We start from the raw sequence: 22,048 nt of genomic DNA, 5'->3' as shown, positions 1-22,048 counted from the left end.
AGTAATGAATTTTTCTACTTAAACGCTGCCAAAATTCTGAAGAGTAGACAAACTATCATGCCTCCGTGTCAAGAACAATCTTGGATCCACATAAAACTAATCTAGTTGACACTACACTCTTTTTGATCCTATTAACTATAAAATCTGCTGTATCTAACATCTTCCATCTGCTGCCTTGATACTCTGTCTGCAACCTTTTTAAGAAGTGCTTCACTGGCATGTCATGAGGCCTGTTGCAGAGAGTTATCGGTGCTATCAGGCTGTTTTTCAAGGCCTCGAGCAAACGACTGTAAAAGTCTTAATGACGATCAATGACAGGCCCATCTCGAACTTACCGCTGCGATTGAGAAAACTGTTTTCAAACATTTCAACACTTACTTTGTCTCAATAATTGATTTGATATTCTTTAGTGTAGACTTCATCCACCCGACAGCACTGAGACCGCACTTGTCGGGGCTTTAAATGACGGTTCTTTAACAAAAAAAGCTGTCTGAGTATATCACTACACACACTGTAAAACTGGCCCTGGCTTTCTGGTACAGTCTCAAATACAGACACTTATTTATCTCACTGGTCACAACTAAAGTTGACCCTTGGATTTTTTAGGCTACATATTATATTTGAGCGTTTAAAAAATGAAATTGATATTAATTTTTTAAACACATGACATCTCCATAAGACATCTGCATTTCTGTGTGTGTCTGTATTTTGAGTCTTGTTACTTATCCGCTGCCACATATGCAGATACCCATATACTGTATCAGCACTGAGCTAAAATCAATGCTTTCCTTTAGGAGACTTGCTGTGAAAACCTTGACTACAATAATCAGAGAGACTATAGCGATAGTGTCTTTTAGGGGACACCTCATGACTCACAGCCCCTATCAATAACATCTAAACTTTTCTCAGAATAGTAATTGAAGCTACTGTGTTGGAAAGAGTTGGAAATATCTTCTGTGAGGAGATTTCTCTGCAGTGACAATACCAACATTACCACCTTTATTTAGGGGCAAAGGGTAAATCCTCAGTTTGCTGTAGCGAGCTCAGATACTCTGTGTTGCAATCGCCAGTTGTGGTCGGAGATATTGAAGACAGCTGTGGAATGAGGAACTGTTCGACATGAAGCGCAGCCTGAAGCACTTCACCCATCTGTTGTCAGTTTAGAGACATTTAAAGAAGGCTGCAGGGACACATGGAAAAACACGAGTGCTGTTTAAATAAACTCATCACTTCTCCCAATTACATCTCAGGTTAAGTGACAGCTCGGGGGACATATACTCCCTCAACTGGGTTTCAGATACTTGTTATTAGATACATCATCTGACCATACTTGAACCTGTATTCTCACAGTTCTGGTTTCTTCTGTGCATGTAAACAGCGTCAATGTCTGCTACAAAAACTACGCAAAACTTCTAATGTCAACACATTACATACAGTAAACACGTCCAACTGCCTCAAAACATGTTCCAGCTGTTTGCTGTGAGACTGAGGTTTACTGAGAGATTTACAGTGACAGCATCTGACTAGATCCAGAAGTGACAGGTGTAGAGTTTGTTTGTTAGGAGGCCTGAGGCTGGCTGTCCTGAGTCCCTGTGCTGCTGTTGTCATAGTCTTTGTGCAAGTCCAGCGACCCATACAGGCTCTCCAGTACACCCAGTACTCTGCTCTGGACCGAATCCACCTGCTCAACCGGGCAGTACTCGTCCAGACTGGACCTGAAAACACACACACGTTAGCAAACAGGTTTAACCTGCTTCTGAATTTCAGTTCAGATCTTTGGGTCTGTGCGGCTGTGTTACTGACCTGGACATTGTAACCAGCGTAGGTTTGGGCAGCGCCTTCAGAAGCAGCTTCACAGCTGAGATGAGTCTGTCGATCTCCTCATCAGTGCTGATGTGGTGAGGCAGCTCAACAGAGTCACAGGTTAATCCTGCCTGATGCACCTAAGAGAGAACAGACGGAGAGGGCAGGAGGAGGAGGAGGAGGAGGGGGAGGAGGGTTGAGGCCAAAATGAGGAAAAGAGTCAGGATGATTGCAACAAAGCCCTCGTATGAAACTTAATATGTGACATTTCATTTTAGTTTTTACGCCCTCACTTTGAAAGGCACCGCATTGTGATCATTATTCAATAGTTTCTGAATGTTTCAATTCTGCAACTTTTCTGGTGTTAGCAAAGCAAACCTCCAAATGAACTGAAAGCTGGCCATGTAAACGAGACAAAAATGACAGCTCCACCAACAATTAATGATCACCTCAAATGATCCATAAACATACAGAAAAATACACAACGGCGTGAACATGTCAATTATTACTGCATTTATACCATAACACAGTGATTGTATACTTATATAATAATACCACTTATACTGTTTCAGTACATAATGTATTTACATTCTTACCATTTCATAGTCAGGGCACAGGTTTCTCGACTTCAGACTGGAAACCAGTTGGGTTAATGAAGCCATGCTGAAAACACATGTAAGGAAAAAGTGAAGAAAATACGCTCTAGCTATAGTCTATACAATTCATGGACAGATGAAGTAGTGGCGTGGACTTTCTGCTAACAGTCACTTAATGCAAAGCTCTGCATTTTATAGACGTGACAATTACAGCCGTGCTCCACTTCATCTGTCAGCCATCATGCAAAATCATCCTTATTAATAAGTGTCAAAAATCTCAATTTACTGCTCACTATAGAGACAACTACTAAATGGCTGTAGGGGAGTTAAAGGTGGCTTTCTGCAGCTATAGTGGAGGGTGAGTAAAAGCAGTGTTACAGTGATTATGTAACAGCAGGAGAGCGATTTGTGATTTGTGATGATGTGTGATTCCTCAACGCAGATTGAATCTGCTTGTTTCGCTTCAACATAATGACGAGACCCAGAAATATAATGTGGTGTTAAGTCACAGAGCTTAAGGTGTCTGCAGAGAAAACCTCCCAGGACGAGACACACGTCAAAGAGGCGAAGGTCATACAGCATTTCTGAAAAAGAAGTGGAGACGAGCCACACGGTGCTCTGCTCGGTCTGTCAGCGAGCTTCAGATGCCAACAAGACAGCTAACAGCTTCATTACTGGGACTAAAAACCTGAAATGTGAAACCATGAAAGACCACCAATCATCCAAATGCCACGTCCAGGTAAGAAAGGTAGTATAGGGAAAATCATCCCTGGAGAATATGGCTGCCACAAAGCCACTAACCTGCCTGAGGACAGCTCAGTTAGAGAAGACCAGCAGACTGCTTAGGAATCAGCTGACGGTTCATGTGTGTGCGTGTCTGAGAGCGAGAGAGACAGGATGTCAGCATTGGCTGCTAAACAAATTGAGCGGCTTGTGTGTTCCTATTCCTAATTCCTATTCAACATACGAGGGGTCATCTTTTCATTACTATGCCCCCCGTTTGTGGAATAGGCTGCCTGAAGATCTGAGGGCGACATGTAATATTAATAGTTTTAAAAGCAAACTTAAGACCCAGCTTTTTAGTCTGGCTTTAACTAAAATTTTAATTGATTTTTACATTTTATTTTATTCGAATTCATAATATGATATAATTAATTTGTTCAGTTTTTTATTGTTTTAATATTTCAAATGTATCTCCTGTGTTTCCTCATTTCATTTCATTTACATTAACTCTGTACTAGTAATCTACAGTGAGCAGTGAATTGAGACTTCGGACGCTCACTGATGAGCGTCACTTCTGTTTGGAATTCATGTATTCTAAAATGTACCGCGTTGCATTGTGGGAATGTCTTTAAAAGTGACATTCACTTCAGTGCTAATGCTGCTTGGTTCTCTAAACAGTTACAAAGAAATGAACTCACCCAGGATTGCTGGACCAGCGTGTAACCGTCTCTTCTCCATCATCCTCCAGCAGATCAGCGAATGCTGCTTCCAGGTCTTCTAACTGATGTACACGACGGTCCACACACGCATCGAGCTCCTCCTGGATAGATGGACACACACATACATGAACACACAGACTCACACACAGCCAATGTTAATTGTCAAAACTGAGGATGACTCACCCAAATGACTGCTGAGGCATAATCACATGCTGACATTGACTGTACTGTCTAACATTACATAAGCATACAGTCCTCACTGATGCATCACTGTTTGCATATACTGTATGTTCACCACACATGGTGTGTTTGGGATCCTACGCTGTGTTTGTATGTAAAGTGGGCTGTAATCTTTGGCTGAAAACAAAAGGTCTGACCTCATCAGCATCAGGTCCGGGTCCTCTGAAGTTGTACAGCTCCTTAAGTATGTTGTACTCCTCCTTGACACAGAGACAACATGGATCTGAGGTCAGTTCAAGGAAACATGTTGCACATCGTTACATTTAAACTACAGAGGGACCCATAGGTAGATGGACATAGTTGTACATGTAAATTAGCACGTTTATTCTACATCAGGTGGTAGTTGGTCTGTTTTTAAGCTAAATTGGATACGTGGGTTACAGACTGCATCCAATGTTGAGCAGGTTTCAGCTTTCTGTTATCCTGAGTTTTGCACCTGTGTGTTAAGATGCCACAGATTCACCAAAAAGGTCTGTTTGTTCGGAAGATCTGTCAGGACCACATGTTTTCTCCATGTGTGGTTTTACTGCGGAACAAATCACCAAGTCACTATGTCTCACCTATGTTTCTGTTATTTGACAGTTCAGGTCCTTTACTCAAACACAAACAACGTAAACACAAGTGTGAATTCCTCATCCCCTCTAGAAGAGGTTAATTCAGCCATTAAGGATATTCTGTGTGGTCTATGACAGCTCTGCGGTGACATTCACGACCTGTGCAAAGCTGTTCTTTGAAGATGTTCACCTAACTGACACATCTGTGCAAATACCTTATACCTTATATTACAGATTTTTTACTGTTTTACATTTTCATATTGTGTAATAGTACAAAACACTTTATCATCCACATCTGACTGACAGACGTCTATGTCTATCATGACTGATGACTGAATTTTTATGGTAATAATATTCTTATACTGTACAATGTAATTGTGTTTTTCCCACAAAAAAACAAAGGTAGAGGAGGTTAAAGCCTAAAAAGCATCATCTTCAAAATCATTATTATTGTATTTATGTTTTATAGTTTTAAATCAGTCATTTCATGATGATATAAGTTGTCGTCCTGCTTGTGTTGAATAAAGGCCTATTTTACAACAATTAGCCGACATTGCATTAATTTGCCAAACATAAAGAAGCACAGTAATTTGGCGTCTTGCTCAAGGACCCTCAAGCTTGCATAAACGAGGAGCTCTTAGATCAGAACACCAACCCTTTCATCAACGCCTGACCCACTCTACCACCTGAGCTACAGCCACCGAAATCACTGATGATACACCAACCAAGCACCAGAAAACATGAATAATGTTGTGGAAGAGTCCATCTCTTTGAGGGTGTTACTGTTACTACCTAACCCTTTGTTTCTGTTTGAAAGAAGGATTTTTCCTTTAAAAGCCCCATGGACAACTTTCTGGATATGATGCATTTCCTGTTGAAACAGACCAGGGATCATTCCAGAGTCTAGTCTTACCATAATTTCCTGTTTTTCAGGAAGTTAAAACCTCTCACCATTAGAAAGTGGCTCCAATCAAGGATTATGATTAAAATAAGTGTAAAAGAATCAGTTAAAGTGGTAAAAGTGTAAGAGCAAGCACATCAGATTGAAGAAGCTGCTACATAACTAAACAAAGAGGCGGAGGTCTATAAGTGGGATTTACCTGTGTGTATAACTCCTTGAAGGGATTCTTACATGAGAAGAAATCCAAATCAATGTCCAAGATGTATGGCTCTGTCTCACTTACAAATGCAGATATTCTCTTAACAACATAACTGGTCGAGCCTTCATCATCAGCCCCCCAGCTTGGCCCATTGCTGCCCTCTGCTGGTTGCCATGTGTCAGTCCATCTTGAGAGGGGCTCAGAGCAGCTGGCTTCCCCAGCGATACCGTCGTCTGTACGGGGTCTCTTGGCAAAGCATCGCTCTGTGTCTGCTTCTGTTTTCTTTTCTGAAATGTCACAGCGAACATAACAGTGTCAGATGGAAATTTGTCGATTTGTCCATACCATCAAAATTAAAACAATGAATAAGAGACAATAAAAACAGATACCAATAAATAAAGTAATAAAATCAGAAATGTAAAATACCTACTAACTACAACTGAATAATATAATCCAATACAATATAAATAGTGCAATTCTTAAAGATGAATATGCATTGTTGTATTGTGTTACAATATATTGTAAAATATATCTGAAGTGGAAAAACTTTTAAGCCCTAAAAACTTGAAATCTTCAGTTTCTCTTGATAACATTAGATATTCATGAATAAATAAGCAACATTCAACATGAAAGTTCAGAAAACAACATCCTTGGATATTATGTATTAAGAGTAAATAAATTAAGTGAGGACTTAAAAACTCTTCTCTGCTTCATCAGGACAGTGGGTGTGGTTTGATTGGATGTGATTTACAGAAATCTCTGTAAGATTCTAATTTTGTGTGCTCATGTTGGAACCCACCACTCATAGTAAGAAACTGATTGAGAAAATAGGCTGTCAGGACCTTTAATGACTAAACTCTTGATTAATTTAAAGACTTCTCCTGAGTTTAAAGTTTCTTGTTATTCTGAATTTTGTTTGTTAAATTTGGATTGTGCTTTAAAGAGGAAACAAAGCTAACTGCACACTGTTAAGAGTATAAGATAAATGTTGAAGCTGGCAGGGCCGCGTAACTGATGGAACTGATGACAGGTTTGCCAAAGTTTCTCCCATAAACTGTCACATTGTAATTGATGTGACAAAGCAGTGTTTGCACCCTTAATGCATTCCAAGAATGAAACACGAAACCCCACTTTTGCTGAAAAGAAAGGTGAAAAGGCTGATGCACAGGATTAATGAGCCCATTAATGAGAGGTGTGTGTGTGGTTATTTTGCTGATGCTTTTGCTGATTGCCATAAACTCCAAACAGTGAATAGGAGACACATAATTTTTGGATCCTTTTGTAGACAAACGTCTCTTCTCGCCTCTGATTTCAATTTTAAAGGGTTAGCCCCCACCAAATTTAAATAAAGAGGGATCTTGCACCAGCTGCCCTGCTGTGTGCTCCAACACACCTGATTCAAATGCTCAGCTCGTTACTGGGCTCTGCTGAGGCCTGATAACGAGCCATTCATTTGAATCAGGTGTGCTGGAGCAGGGATACATCTAAAACACGCAGGGCAGTGGTACTCCAGGACCAGGCTTGAGAAACAGTGGTATAGATAACACCAGCAGCCCCCTCATGCCACTGTCAAAATTTCGGCGGCGCCGGAATTGTCTAGTTAAACATATTAGTTGAACTTTTGTCTGTGTTCTATACATTCAATACGGCCATCACAGAGAAACAACCATCTACAGCAGGCATCTCAAACCGGTTCCATAAAGGGCCGCGTGGCTGCAGGTTTTCATTCCAACCAAGGAGGAGCACACCTGGCTGGAATCAATTAATCAGCTGATCTCAGTCTTCAGCTGATAACTAAGTGATCCCTTGATGTTGATTGGTTGGCCTGATGTGCTCCTCCTGGGTTGGAATGAAAACCTGCAGCCACGCGGCCCTTTATTTGAGATGCCTGATCTACAGACAGCCATGAAAGCTGATGCTAATTTGAGTGAAATATCAAGCAAACAGTACGGAGGGTAACATGCCTAATAATCAAGCTTCTTGAAATCCGAGTTCACAGAACTGAATAATGCAATCGACAAAATGTGCCACGACACCTCTGCCTGCACAAAGGATGGGTGTAAACTACGGCCAGATGCTTCCAGGTGGATGGACCCCACAGAGAAGAAAAGTAGTGACAACAGTTGTAAGATACCAGAGTTTTAAGTAAAACTTGCTGATTTGGAGGAGTGGAGTCGCCACAATGACACCCTAATCCAAGGGATACCTGAGGGCACAGAGGTCTCCAACTCCTGCCAGTACATAACCACACTCCTTCTTTGGGCGACCAGAAGATTAAAATATGAGAGCTCATCGTTTTGGGCCCCATCGTGACAACTCTTCCTCCTCATCCAGAATGCTCTTCTGTAACATGGTTTGGTTCTCGTTCACTTCCTTCAGGCAGCCCGATGCTCTCCCCTGAAACCCGGCGGCAAACTACACGCTCATCGTCTCAAGATTTTCCACATCCATCAGGGCAGCGAGGAAAACCCGGGATTTAAGATGTTCCTGTTGTGCCCCACCGGGCTGAAACTGATTTGGGGATCCACACGATGTGTACTCAACACTCGGCAAGAAGCTGAAGACTTTGTACATAGACAAAGAGATACTGACGACTGATGACAGTCCACCGCATCAAGTCAAAGCCACTAGGACTTATTCTCAACTGTGAAGCAATGATGTCTCCTGTTTGAGTAACAGAAACTGTCATGTGGCTGCTTCAAGCTTCTTTACATCAAAAGCAAGAGGTCCTGTAGTGGTGTTGAGACAAACCTTGTCACTAACAGTCTTGGAAAGCCATGGGGGTGGGGATGGTCACGTCTCTACAACAAAACAATCCTTGCTAGAAAGGAGGCAACCATATGCATTTACGCTCCCAATGATTTGGACCCTGACTTCTTCTTTGTCTTTTCTTTTTCCAAAAATTCAACAGAACTTTTATCCAGTATGCAGGAGTTTTCCCTATTATTGGAGGGGATATGAATACCACTGTTTACCCCGTTCTGGATCATTCAAGCTATCTAAGTCAGCACTCCCAGAATGCTTCTTTAACCACTCTGAATAAAGTTATCACAGACCTCAGCTTTGCAGATACATTCCAAACTATTAACCCTTCTTTGACCCAATGCAGTTTCTGTTCACATAGGTATAGGACTTACTCTCGCCATGATTATATACGTATTCACTTCTGCCTCAGTAGAAAACGTTGCACACCCAGAGATGCAGCCTTCAAGACAAGCTTTGTAATTTCTCACAAAATCGCCAGAAAAGTGGCGTTTTCTGATGGAGAGTTCATTAAGAAGTGCTTATTGGAGAAAAAGGGAGCTTTTGAGAATGTGCCACTCTACTGTAACGCGGCGAGTTGAGGACATCACTGGAAACTTGGAGCTTCAGCTTAAGGACAGAGCGGCCGACTTTGACTATTTTTCTCTGGCTTTGGATGAGAGCTGCGATGTACGTGACACTGCCCAGCTACTCATCTTCCAACGTGGGATAACTGCAGACTTTCACATCACAGAGGAGCTGGCAGCCATGCAATCAATGAAAGAATGAAAGGGACAACCACTGGGAGTGACTTGTTCACAGAGGTAAATGTTTGGACAAGTTAGGACTGAAATGGGACAAGCTGGCAGGTGTGACAACGGACGGTTGTCCAAATCTGACGGGGAAAAATGTTGGACTTTTAAAGAGAATGCAGGATAAAGTGACAGAAATGACCCCTGTGCAGAAATTGACATTTTGGTATTGTATCATACATCAGGAAGTGTTGTGTAAGTCAGTGTTAATAATGAAGCATGTTGTTCATGCTGTAATTAAAATGGAGTGCAAATGGAGGTACAAATAAGAACAATAAAGGTGCAAATAAGAACAATAAATTACAACCTCTACTCCTCAGAAGCAACTCCGGACATTAAAAAGAGAAAGGACTTTGTGGGAATCCTAAATTTTCCATCTTTATCTCATTAGGGAGCAAACCTGTGGGGTCCCTTTTTCATAAAATTAGATATGATCATGGCTCAAGTAGAAACAGGTTCCATTCTTGATAATGTCGATATGATTTTACCTACTGTCTTTCTACACTGAAAAAAGGACCTCATTTCATGTAGTAGCCATAGATCCTTGGCCTTCAGGATTGAGAAACATATGACCAAACAGTTTTTTCTTTTTCTCTAGAACCTCTGACCCAAAGGATAGACAACAATCCCCTTATTGAACTCAGCATCTTTGGCAATGCTCACAATTCTCTGTCCTTATTTGCAGATGATATGCTAACATATGTCAATAATGTCCCCTCCTCAATTCCTCACATTTCTACACTCCCACCTCATATTTCAGTGGTTAAAACTTTCAAGTAGCTCAGTGCTGATATCCATCCATTTTAATCTCTTTGCATGAAAAACTTCCAAACAGCCGTAAGTTACCTCACGCTTTGTCACCTCGAGTCTCCATAATAAAAATGGGTATTCTTCCCAGAGTAGACTTTGTTTTATTAACGTGATGCCCTGGTCACCCAAATGGCAACAAATTAAATGAAGTAATTTCCAGGTTTATGTAGCATGGCAAACAACCACGTATTAAGTTGTCTGCATTGCAAAGAAGTCAAAGCAAAGGAGTTTTAGCTGTTCTAAATGATAAATAGCTTTTTTGTCCTGGCTTGACTCTAATGTTCAGGTGTGATGGAGACCAGTAGAAGAGAATCTTGGTTACCTTGTTTATTCTGCTTTGCCTCTTAAACTTGCTGAGCACCAGCTCAGTCCAATTATGTCCTTTTTACTATCGACATGACAACTGGTAGAAAATCAGACTCAGACTTCTTTTAAATGGCACACTCACACCTGCATATGTAATAATTTCAAACTAATTACAGGAGGACTCCCTGTTCAGTTTTCACAATGGTCTGTAAAGGTTTTTGATACTTTCTCAGATGTATGGGGTGATAAAGGAATGAGATTATTTAATGAGTTGTGCTCTGTGTATAATGTCCCTAGAAGCTTATATGTGGGTGTAGCTTTAACAACTCATTCACTCCATTTTCTGCTTGACGTGGGAGGGTGAGCTAAAGGCTTTGTATCCAGGAAATATTTATTCTTAATTTCTGTTTGTTAGGGTTCTTGACTGTTCAGTGGATGACAATGCTTTTTGACATCTGGGACAATTTAGACCCTGACTCTAACCCAAATATGCCAACCACCACCTGATACACTTCAAATATCTGCATATCAGATCTGCTCCATCTGATGAAGCTTCTAGCCTCTCCTAACTGCGAGCTCTGTCTTAATTGGCACACAAGGCCTTTTCTGTACATGTATTGGAATGTCCCTGGAGAAGTGCATTTCTGGAAAACGGTATCTACAACCTTTTCTAACCTACCTGATATTAAAGTGTCATATTGGCCAAGGATACTCCTATTGAATGACATCTCCTCTTTAGATCTCTTATCATCGAGGCTTGGACTTTTTGTTGGTCTGACAGCGGCAGATATTGTATATATGAACATGTAAGTAGTAAGAATGCTGAAAGCCAAACAATCCACAATCTATGCACATTTTGGGCCAAAATCTTTAGTGCCTATAGTAATAATTTCAGACAGACTTTACACATTAGTAAACTGCCCTTCAAACTGTCAATTTGAATAATAGCTGTCCTATGCTCTTATGCTTTGTGCTTTTATGCATTTTTATTTCCACTATATGCTACAAACAAAATGTATGGTGAGTTTAATTGAAAAATCGACAAAAACTGATGAACAAAAAAAAAAAGAAAAGAAAAGAAATGCCAAACAAGGTTTGAGGTTATCTATAAACAGGGTCACTATCAAACAGTTTGTCCACCAGACAGCACTCACAAGTTGATTTTTAACTCAGTATGCGTCTTGGTTACAAAAAAAAAGTTGTGTTCTGTAAAGTTCTGTATCAGGATTGTTCGTTCATATTATGTGCTCTGTAAAGAGATTTTTATGGTTTGGATTTTTTTTTCAGCTTCCAAATATCAATGCCAGTATTGGGCTGAAAAATCCTGTATTGATCAGGCTATAGTTCAGATGGCTGCAGGCTTTCAATGAACTGGAGGACAAGCTTTTCATACAGTATACAGCAGCTGTGGATAACAGATGCTGTAAAAATCACTGATATATAGATCAATGCAATGTTTTACTGCTTGTTCTGCTTTAACCACCTAAGCCTCATACTAGCTGCAGCTAAGAATGGACCTATCTTTTACAAAGAGGAAAAAGAAGCTTGCAAAAAGTCGGCATTCTAAATGGAGGTGTGAATGTTTTGTATAGTCAGTGCAATCCCCATGTTTTGCAGAAACCTGGTAATTTCTAAGCATGTCTCTTTCTCTCTGAGGCCTGCATTCACTGGCTCACTTTTCTTGGCCTTCTGAGTGAGTGCCTTAAAAGCGTGGAACACTGCAATTTTGCAGCTCTGGTCCTGATGACACTGTTGCGTTGTTTTGACATTGAGAGAGGAATCAATCACTTGAGTGGTGGCATTAGTGATAACAGTGAAGAGCAGCTGCATTCAGTCAAGAACAAACACATCTAAAAACTAAAAAAGGACCTTGACAAGTTCAAATGAAACATACCGGAAGGAACCCAGCAAAACATGCACCAAACTCTACAAACCTTCTGGAAACACTGGTGTTGCTCCTCATAGCATTACCTTAATAGCATTAGAGTCATTTATGGGTAATTACCTTGTGGTTGCATGCCTCCATAAACCAGCTGCATTTACATCCATGTCTGTCCAGACTCAGAGAGACTTGGAAGAAATTTAATAAAAGGTATTATGTGTCTTTTGGTGAACTATATGGTCACTATATTGACATGTATGATTCCAGTGAATCATTTCCAGGTAGAAACATGCAGTCTTCTCTTCGAGACTATTCTTCCAGAGGAGCACAGAGGACTGATAGAGAGCTTCATCACATGGTGCAACGACAATCACCTGAAACTCAATATCAGCATAGCCAATGAGCTTGTGGGGGACTACAATGCTTCAAATATGGATGTTGCTGCAAAGAAGCCACAACTTGTAAAAGGTGGATGCTTCACACACATCTTCAACCCAGCAGCACAGTTTCAAGGTGGACACCCAAGATTAGTGTCACCAATTCAGTATCTGACCAAATGTGAAATATGGTCACAATCTGTCGTTCTGCTCCTGAGGTAGGGTCAAAATGTGTTGTGTGTGGTTAGAGTGACCTTTGACTTTGACCTCAATAAACTAATAACATCAACAACTGGAACAATTTTAATAACCAATAAATCATTTTGGTCCATTTTTCAAGCAAATGTCACACATTATCTGCTTCTCTAATAAGAGTATATGCTGTTTTGTCTGCTTCATATTATTGGAAACTGAATATCTTTGAGTGTAGGACTGTTGGTCTGACAATACAGCTGTGTGAAGACATCCCTTAGGCTATACAAAATGATGATAGGCACTTTTGCTCATTTTATGGACTCAATCAGTAGACAGTGTGAAACTGGCACCATTAAAGTGTCGTGCATGTGCATGTGCACCACAAAGACTCCCTCATAGAAACATCCTTCCAACAGAGGTCAATCAAGTGAGGAACACAAATATTTCTGGTTGGAAATCAGAGCAATCCAACTACTTTAACTCTACTAGAGCACAGTTACCAGAGTAGAGTTAGAGTAGTTGGATTAACCTTACTAAAGACTGTCTCCCTGTCTACCGTTCATGAGCACTCAATGGCTATAGTACACACCTGAAGATGGCCCGAGACTTGCTTTGACAGGATTGACTTTGATCACACTCAGTGTGAGAGGTTTCGAGTTCTCCAGCTGCTCTTCAGACACATACAAGCCATCACTGAGGAAGTAGTTGTCTGTACTGGTCACCCTGCAGAGAAGCAGAGAGGAGTGGAGTTCATGGCAAACTGAAGAGAGAAAAATAATCAGTTATACAACATACTCAAAGGCCCTGCACTTAAACTTAGGTCTTTTCAATTACTCTGGCTGATTACTCCTTCAGTCAAGTGAGAGGCTAAATCTCCAGGCTGTGGTGGACTTGACTCATGTGTACAACCCCAATTCCAAAAAAATTGGGATGCTGTGTAAACATAAATAAAATTCAAAAATTATTTGCTAATTCTTTTTGGCATATACTCAAATGAAAACAGTATAGAAACAATGTATACAATGTTTTATCCCATCAACTTAGTTGATTTTCGTAAATATCTGCTTATTCTGAATTTGATGAGTAATGACAGGAGCAACAACAGACTGGGAAAGATGTGGAACGCTCCAAAAACACCTGTTTGGATCATTCCACAGGTAAACAGGTTGATTGGTAACAGGTGATAGTATCATGATTGGGTATGAAAGGAGCATCCTGGAAAGGCTCAGTGGTTCACAAGCGAGGATGGAGCGACACTTTGTATAACCGCTGGTGGTAAACACAGTTCGTTTGCAAATGATTGCATTATGTCTTTATTTATGTTTTACGCAAAATCCCAACTTTTTTGGTTTCTAGGTTGTACTTACAAGAATGATAACAAAGGAAGCTGTGGCGAGTGAGGGAGATGTCAATCAAGTCCAGACTGTACAGGCCTAAACAGTCCTGACAAGATGTCTAACAAAAGTGGATGGATGCGTTAGGGCTCCAATGAAACGTAGAAACTTAATACAGCAACAGATGATTTCACAAAGAAGTATGATTCTGTTTTCCTACCTGATGGTGGTGGTGCACGAGTCTCTTCCTACAGCCATCCGGTGCTCTCCCTCTCTGATCTGCTGGGCCCAGTATGGATGCAGCCAAGCCACACAGGACACATGGCCAGCATACACCATGGGCATGATCCAGTTTTCTATGCTCAACTCACTGTGAGGGGGGACACATGCAGCGATTGGTGGAGTCCAGCACAACGCCTATCCCAGAAAAAGCAGGTGAAAGGCAGTGCACACCTGGTTGCTGATTCACTACTAAAGGTTTTATCCACCCAAGACACAAGAAAACATATTTTCTCACTTAACCATAATGGACTCGAGCCATGCTGACTGTTTTGATTGAGGTTGTAAACACCTTGAATCAGGGCTGGGCAACTTGACCTGAAATCAATATCCCCAATATTAAGCTTGATGATTGATATTCAGTATTAATCTATAGTAACTCCATTTACTTCAGTAACATGAAATACAGTTACAGGTTTTTAAATACTATTGTACAGACTGCCTATCCTCTTAGTGGACCTCATATCAATCTGTTGTACTGGACACTAAACTCAAATGGATTGTGACACTGAGTTACATGTACTTAACATATGCAGCAGTTAAAAACCCTTCTATCATATCTCCTGACTATAAAAATAAGCAGCATTATAAATAGCAGTGATTGGGGGCTTCTGTTAGCTCTCATTCTCCATCAGAGTTAGAGAGGACGCTCGTCGTCAATGACATCGATTGAAAGTGCTTTGCTGCGTGGAGCAATGCAGACTCAACTCGATTGGTTGTTTCTACTTAGAATTGAATGATTTATTGTTGTACTTCCAGGTCTATTAAAATGGTGCCCTGGAAACGAAAGCCTGTCTAAGGGAATTCAGCCACTGAACATACTGACACGGCTTCAGTTAGTTACCTTAGTTCAGCAGGAACCCAGAACCACAAGAGGCACACCCATGGGCTTCTAATGGGGATCCTTAATTAAAATAAACTGGGAGATTCATAATGTGAGTTTTGGTAGGTTTTTTTTTTTGTGCTCCTTTTTTTGGCAAAAATGCATCCTCTCTGTTCTCTCTGTAAGACGGTGCCTGTAAACTTCACAGAACATATCGTCAAAGGGACATTTCTTCTGGATAAACTATTTCCAGGTTGGGAGAACCAACCCTTTGGCTAACCATGTTGCAGTTTTTATTGCCTCAGCTGTGACCTTAGTCAACAATGTTAGCTCTATGGTGCGTGAACGCAGGTTTGCATAATCATATGAAGATTTAGCCAATTATTCATACATGTCACAGAGGTGAGTGACAGCATGGCTACATCAAGCTATCACCTGTTCACATGATCCTCAGCCTGGACAAAAACATTTGACTGTACCAGCACTTCAAACCAGACTCAACAAAGTGCTTGGAATGAGTCAGTCTGGGTTCTAACATACGGCACGTCTGAAACAAAACATACCTGAAGAGTTTCTCCTTATCAAAGACAGTGTCAGCAGACATGTTGACAGGGATGAGCAGATCGGGATGGGAGTCTAAATGAACCATCTTTATGTTCTTCAGTGGGAGGTGTCTTGACGCAATGGCACGATAAATATGACACACCACCTAGACAAGGACACAATAAAATCGGCAATTATAAGATCTTTGATACAATATTTAAGATACTTGGTTGATATTTATTGGAAGCACAGTGTACTGTAGTCTACAGATCTGAGGCTAGTGGACAAACATGGCTCACATCATAACAGTACAAACAAACTAAAGGAATCTATAGGGACAACTCACAGGAGATGAGATGAGTGAGGGAATGTTTGAAAGAGAGAGATCTGATCATGTTCTTCATGACGCCTGTGTCCTTTGCCAGGGTTTAGTTAGCTGACATCTGATCAGTGCTTACAGTCCATGTTTGGTGCAGTAACTGGAGAGCTTGCTCAGAGGCTGGTGACTGGCTAAAAGCTGGGTGACTGACATGAATGCTGACATGAAAAGTCATACAACTGAATACTGCCACAATGGCCACTAAACAGAGTTAGCTGTCACTATGAAGATAATGCTAGGTACACTTAATAGCAAGTAATAACATGGCAGTAAGTTTTTCGTCAGTACGTACAGTATGGGAACACGTTCTCTCCAAGCTTTAGAGAGCTCATATCTATCTCATATCTGTCTCATATCTGTGTTTCACGGTCAGTAATAAACCAGGACATTTTATTCAAATACAGCTAGCTAAGCATGTAAACATACAGGCATGCATTTTGTTGACGCTCAGTGGAAGCAATACCGCGTTGTATTTAGAGCTGTATTCACAAGGAAGCCAGGCTTACATCATGGTGGTCCTCTACTATCCACACTGGCAGCTCCTTGTACAACCTCTTCATGGGAACAGAAGTCATTGTAACAGAGGATAACGTTTGTTTATTCAGTCCGTGAAGGTAACGGCTCATTAATGTCACGTCCTCACACCTCCGACTCCGAACACAAACATTTCAATCACGTTCCGTCAGAGCGAGTTCAGAATCTACACCTAGCGGAACCAACCGCCCGGCGCCGCTTAAAGTCAGACCCACCGGAAATGACACCGCGCATTGTTTTTATGTCCGGATAGAAACAAGGGCCTGGGTGAAAACAATGTTCTTAGCGGTGCTAACTAGTAAAATAGAATGAGAAGTCGGGACATAAAATTGAAAAGCTATGTTTTTTAAACGTGGCAGCGTGACAAGCATTATATAAGACAAAATGTTCAGCTTAGAGTATATATGTATTTATATAGTAACCTACACCGTTCTGTAAAAACACACTGTGCCAAAGATACAAACTGAAAATAAAACATAATAAGTTCCATTATTTAAAATAACGACCTCTTGACTGGTTGCAACAAAAACCTGCACCCATACGGCCCTTTATGGAATAGTTTGGACATGCCTCAGTGTATGAAATGAAAATAATCAAGCTAAAAGTGCTTCAGTAAGAAAATTCTATTCTGCTATACATATATATATATATATATACAAGGTATTTATATATATATAAATATATATATATATATTAGTGCTGGGTTGAAAAACATGGCGTCGGGCGGTAGCAGCTAGTTAGTTAGACGAGCTCCAGATTGGAAAAGACCAGACTCGCTTAAAGTGGATATCTGGAACTATTTCGGTTTTAGAAATGTCGAGGCAAAAAAGGAACTTGACAGGAGCAAAGCAATTTGCAAGATAGGCCAGATGGAGATAAAATTTTGCGGAAACACGACCAACCTCAGGAACCACATGCAGCGACATCACCAAGACATCATGTCCAAGTCCACCGCCGGACCACAACAGAAAAAACTTAAGGAAGCTCTACAACTACCAGCTAGCTCTCCACGCTCTAACAAAATAACCGAGGCGATTGCGGGCTTCATCTGCAGTGTTATGTGTAGGAGCCATGAAGGCAGGGGAAAGGTTTGATTATGCTCTTGATTTGTTTCGGTATTTTTTGTTGTGATTGGTGGCAGTGATTTGCGGAATCTGGGTCATATAGTTGATTTAAGCACCTGTTCACCTGTGTTCACGAGGGAAGAGGTTTGAGTGGGTCGCCGTATTTTTTGTTGACTGCACCATGCACGTTAAGTCCATTGATCGCTGTTTGTTAATTTGGTACGTTGTTTAACTTGATTATCTTTTTTATTAAAGCACATTTTCCTAAGTTATTTCTGTGTCGGCGGATCATTGGAGAAGCGCGTCAGACAAATAGACCATAGGCCCATATCTCATCGCGACATCCTGGTTCCTGAGGTCGCTACACTATGGTCCTGTATTCCGTTGTTGAAAACCCTGGCTTTTGGATATGCTAGGAGACCTGCGGGACTGCAGCACAATTCTCTGGCTTGGTGGAGGGAGAATGAGACAGACTTTCCTCTCTTGGCTCGCATGGCAAAGCGATACCTCTGTGTTCCCAGGACCAGTATTGCATTTGAGAGGGTTTTTTCAACTGCAGGTGTTATAGTTACGGCAAAGAGGAGCTGCCTTACCCCAGAGCACGTGAATTAACTCCTTTTCATGAATAAGAATCTTGTCATTCCCAAGTGCTAGGCTAGCACACTTAAAGAATGTCCAGTTTGTTTTTTGTTTGCACTTAAAGGATAACTTTCGTTTTTTACAACATGGACTTTATTTGTAGCATTTAATACGACCATTTAGACACCCAGACAACTTTGGTGGCATTTGGAGTCGTTTTGAAGAAATTAGCCCCAGAGGAGCGGCGCGTATATCCGTATAATGCAAGTAATTGGGGCACCCGTGCGTAGCCTCTATAAACGCATAATCTGCAGCGAAACTCGTTCATATTCCAATATTTTGTTGAGATATACTGGTGCTATTCCCCTCTGAGCCCGTGGTGGCATGTTATCAACATCCAGTGTCTCTAGACAACTACTTCTGATGTGGTGACGTCATTTTCGAGCGCCGCGCGCTGCGAGCAACCAGCCACAACACGGCTAACTCTGCGGCGGTCGGCTAGTGTAGCTGTAGTTTGCGACTGTTATTTTTCACAAAATGGATGAATATTTTTCCGACTCTGAGGTGGTAGACGATGACTTTGTTTACGATGGACGTCCTCACCGTTTTCTATTTCTAATGCAGTGCACTAAAGCTTTGATGTGACTTTTAGACAGTTTACAGTTCACGTTTAAAATGTCCAGTTTACATGTTCGCATTTTGAAAGCAATTGAATGTCTTATACTTCTAAAGATTTACAGTGAGATTTACTCTGAAGAAAAACTGTGAGACACTTCTGTTTTCTAAGGTACCCTACTACCTCTGATGTTGTTCACATTAGTTTGATTACTTAGCCTGTAAGCAGCAGCACTTTGTTTACATTGACTGAATCTCTTTATTTTTTATACATTACAAAGGTACATTTGTATTTAACAGCAACAGATTTTGGGTGAATTCTTAATGTCATATTTTTAATAATGCATCAGTAATTCTGCCGTACATCATGTCTGTAAAATACTCGTCTATCAACATTCTGGGAGGGGGTTGGTCCTTGCCATTTTCACTCGTCTTATAACCATCATTAACTGCCAATACTTCATTAATTTGCTACCAAATGTCAATATAAAATTATTATTAATATGTTGCACAACTAGACAATCAGGAAACAGCTCAAAAAACGGTTTTAATAACACTAACCCAAATCGAATCGATTCTGAATCTCAAGAATCGGAATCGAATTGATTCTTGAAATTTGAATCGATACCCAGCCCTAATATTAATGAATTTGCATTTCATTGAGTGACAAAAGCATTTTATCCCCTACCGGCCATAAAGGATTCTGGCTCCCACAGATTAGTCCTTTCACTTTAAGAAAGTCGCCTACTCCTAATCTCAACTCATTACCTGTAAAAAAGCTGTCCACAGAATCCATCAGACTCAAAGCTCTCCATCATGGGCAAGACCAAAGAGCTGTCTAAGGACATCAGGGACAAGATTGTAGACTTGCACAAGGCTGGAATGGGCTACAAGAACATTGGCAAGAAGCTGGGTGAGAATGTAACAACAATGGGTGTGATTATACGATAATGGAAGAAGTATAAAATGACTGTCAGTCTCTCTCAGTCTGGCTCCACACAAGATCTCACCTCGTGGGGTATCAATGATCATGAGAAAGGTGAGGGATCAGCTCAGAACCACACGGGAGGAGCTTGTTCAAGGCAGCTGGGACCACAGTCACCAAAAAAACCATTGGTAACACACTAAACCATAATGCATTAAAATCCTGCAGCGCCTATAAGGTCCCCCTGCTTAAAAAGGCACATGTACAGGCCCATCTGAGGTTTGCCAATAAACACCTGGCTGATTCAGAGAATGACTGGGAGAAGGTGATGTGGTCAAATGAAACCAAAATCGAGCTCTTCGGTATCGAGTGTGTTTGGAGGAAGAGGAATTCTGACTATGACCCCAAGAACACCATTCCCACCGTCAAGCATGGAGGTGGAAGCAGTATGCTTGGGGGTGCCTCTGCTAAGGGGACAGGTCGACTTCACTGCGTCGAGGGAAAGATGGATGGGGCCATGTACCGTGCTATCCTGGGTGACAACCTCCTTCTCTCAGCCAGGGCACTAAAAATGGGTCGTGGATGGGTCTTCCAGCACAATGACCCAAAACATACAGGCAAGGAAACAGAGGAGTGGTCAAGAAGAGGCACAAATGCTACATTTAGAAAGATTTGTAATGATCAGTATTTGTTGACACTGTTAGAAAAATATTAATTCAACGGTGTTTATTACTCAGATAAAAACAGAGTGAATGTTGGACTTACATTCATCTGGGTGACACAAACCTGACTCCAAATAAATGCTAATGTTGTCAAAAAGTGAACAAGCTGGCTGTAACGTTCAGGATCTGGTTATCGAGAAAAAACGGAATTCTATTCAGATCTCCTAAAAAAATTGAAATGTTGCAACTTTCATCACACAGATGTATAATCTACAATGTCCCAACTGCTGTTTCACATTTATAGAGAAGTAGGTTAATTTAATAACTGAAATCAAACACTCTAAGTGAGGTCATTTGGTGGCATAGCATTGGAGACACGTGGCTGTGTGCACTCTCTCCACAGGTCCACAGAGGGAGTTGGTGGTGATAATTGAAACGTTTGGGGAATTGTTCGGTCTAGACCAGGAGAAAAACAGGAAACGTGCAGAAAAATACATCATAAAACGAAAAAAGTTCCCATCAGCTTGTGTAATCAATAACTCATCAAATGCAAACAAACACAAACGGAAATTCAACTGCTGCAAACATTTTCTTCTGTACGATCTTAGAGCAACTCTATCAGTTGGACCGGTGTTCCTGTATTGATGTGTGATGGGATGTGTGTGAGCGCGGGTCTGCTTATATATCCACCCTTTGATCTTGGTGGCCTTTGAGAGCAATGGGAGGCTTTGATCTCTCTTCCTTTTGGTTTGGACGGGAGCCCATAGGAGATGACAGCAGGACGATGAGTGGAGGTAGCAACACAGACAGAAGAGGGGTGAGAGGAGCGAGGAAGAAAGAAAGAGAAAAGAACAAGATTAAAAGTATAGTAGCAGACTTGGTGTAGGTAGGGGGGATGGAAGAAAAAGTGAGACGACAGCGGAAGATGAACAAAAACCCAGCAGGAGATTTGCTGTAGATGAAAGAATGAAAGTAATAGGAGCAAATGGAAAAGACAGAGAATGTCAGAAAAAAGGACCTCTGCTCGGGGTAGAAGTTGTGTGCTTACTACACGCAGAGGTAGGAGGAGGGTCTGGCCCCCCGGGGCCCACCCAGAACACTGGGCATACCTATGGTGGGCCTGTCCTAATGTGTGATATACTATATATTTGACTGTGATTTACAATTATCATTATTATTGCTACTGGATATAAATGCGCTTCATCCACACGTTTGAAAGAATTGGCTCCGTTTCTGATAATTTGGTGTCAGCTTGAATTCAGCCAACATCTGGCTAGTGTAGCAGTCATATTTCTCTGTGGAAATGGGCATAGGAAAGTAGTTTAACAAGAAAAGCTCACCTAATGTGGATGGTCACTCAGCAGGTGCAGCCACACTACAACAATCAGCTACCGCTAGCAGTTTTCAGCCTTCACTCCTGTGCAGAGGAGTAGCATGTAATTTTGTTTGAGC

General features: G+C 41.2%; 1 protein-coding gene across 1 annotated transcript; it reads right to left on the bottom strand.

Moving 5' to 3' along the window:
- Positions 1 to 982: 982 nt before the first annotated feature.
- c12h5orf22 (chromosome 12 C5orf22 homolog) lies at positions 983 to 16,926 on the bottom strand. Its single transcript, XM_041949541.1, has 10 exons — positions 16,724 to 16,926; positions 15,859 to 16,004; positions 14,414 to 14,563; positions 13,449 to 13,582; positions 5,736 to 6,022; positions 4,219 to 4,281; positions 3,821 to 3,942; positions 2,400 to 2,466; positions 1,804 to 1,943; positions 983 to 1,715 (listed from the first exon to the last, which is right to left on the bottom strand). The coding sequence occupies exons 1-10, from the start codon at positions 16,841 to 16,843 to the stop codon at positions 1,559 to 1,561; spliced, it is 1,386 nt and encodes a 461-aa protein (XP_041805475.1). The 5' UTR covers positions 16,844 to 16,926; the 3' UTR covers positions 983 to 1,558.
- Positions 16,927 to 22,048: the final 5,122 nt, after the last annotated feature.

The sequence above is a fragment of the Chelmon rostratus genome, chromosome 12, assembly GCF_017976325.1.
Source record: "Chelmon rostratus isolate fCheRos1 chromosome 12, fCheRos1.pri, whole genome shotgun sequence".
NCBI classification, from domain to species: domain Eukaryota; kingdom Metazoa; phylum Chordata; class Actinopteri; order Chaetodontiformes; family Chaetodontidae; genus Chelmon; species Chelmon rostratus.
The sequence above is the reverse complement of the archived record's forward strand: the minus strand, read 5'-3'. Positions and strand labels throughout refer to the sequence as shown.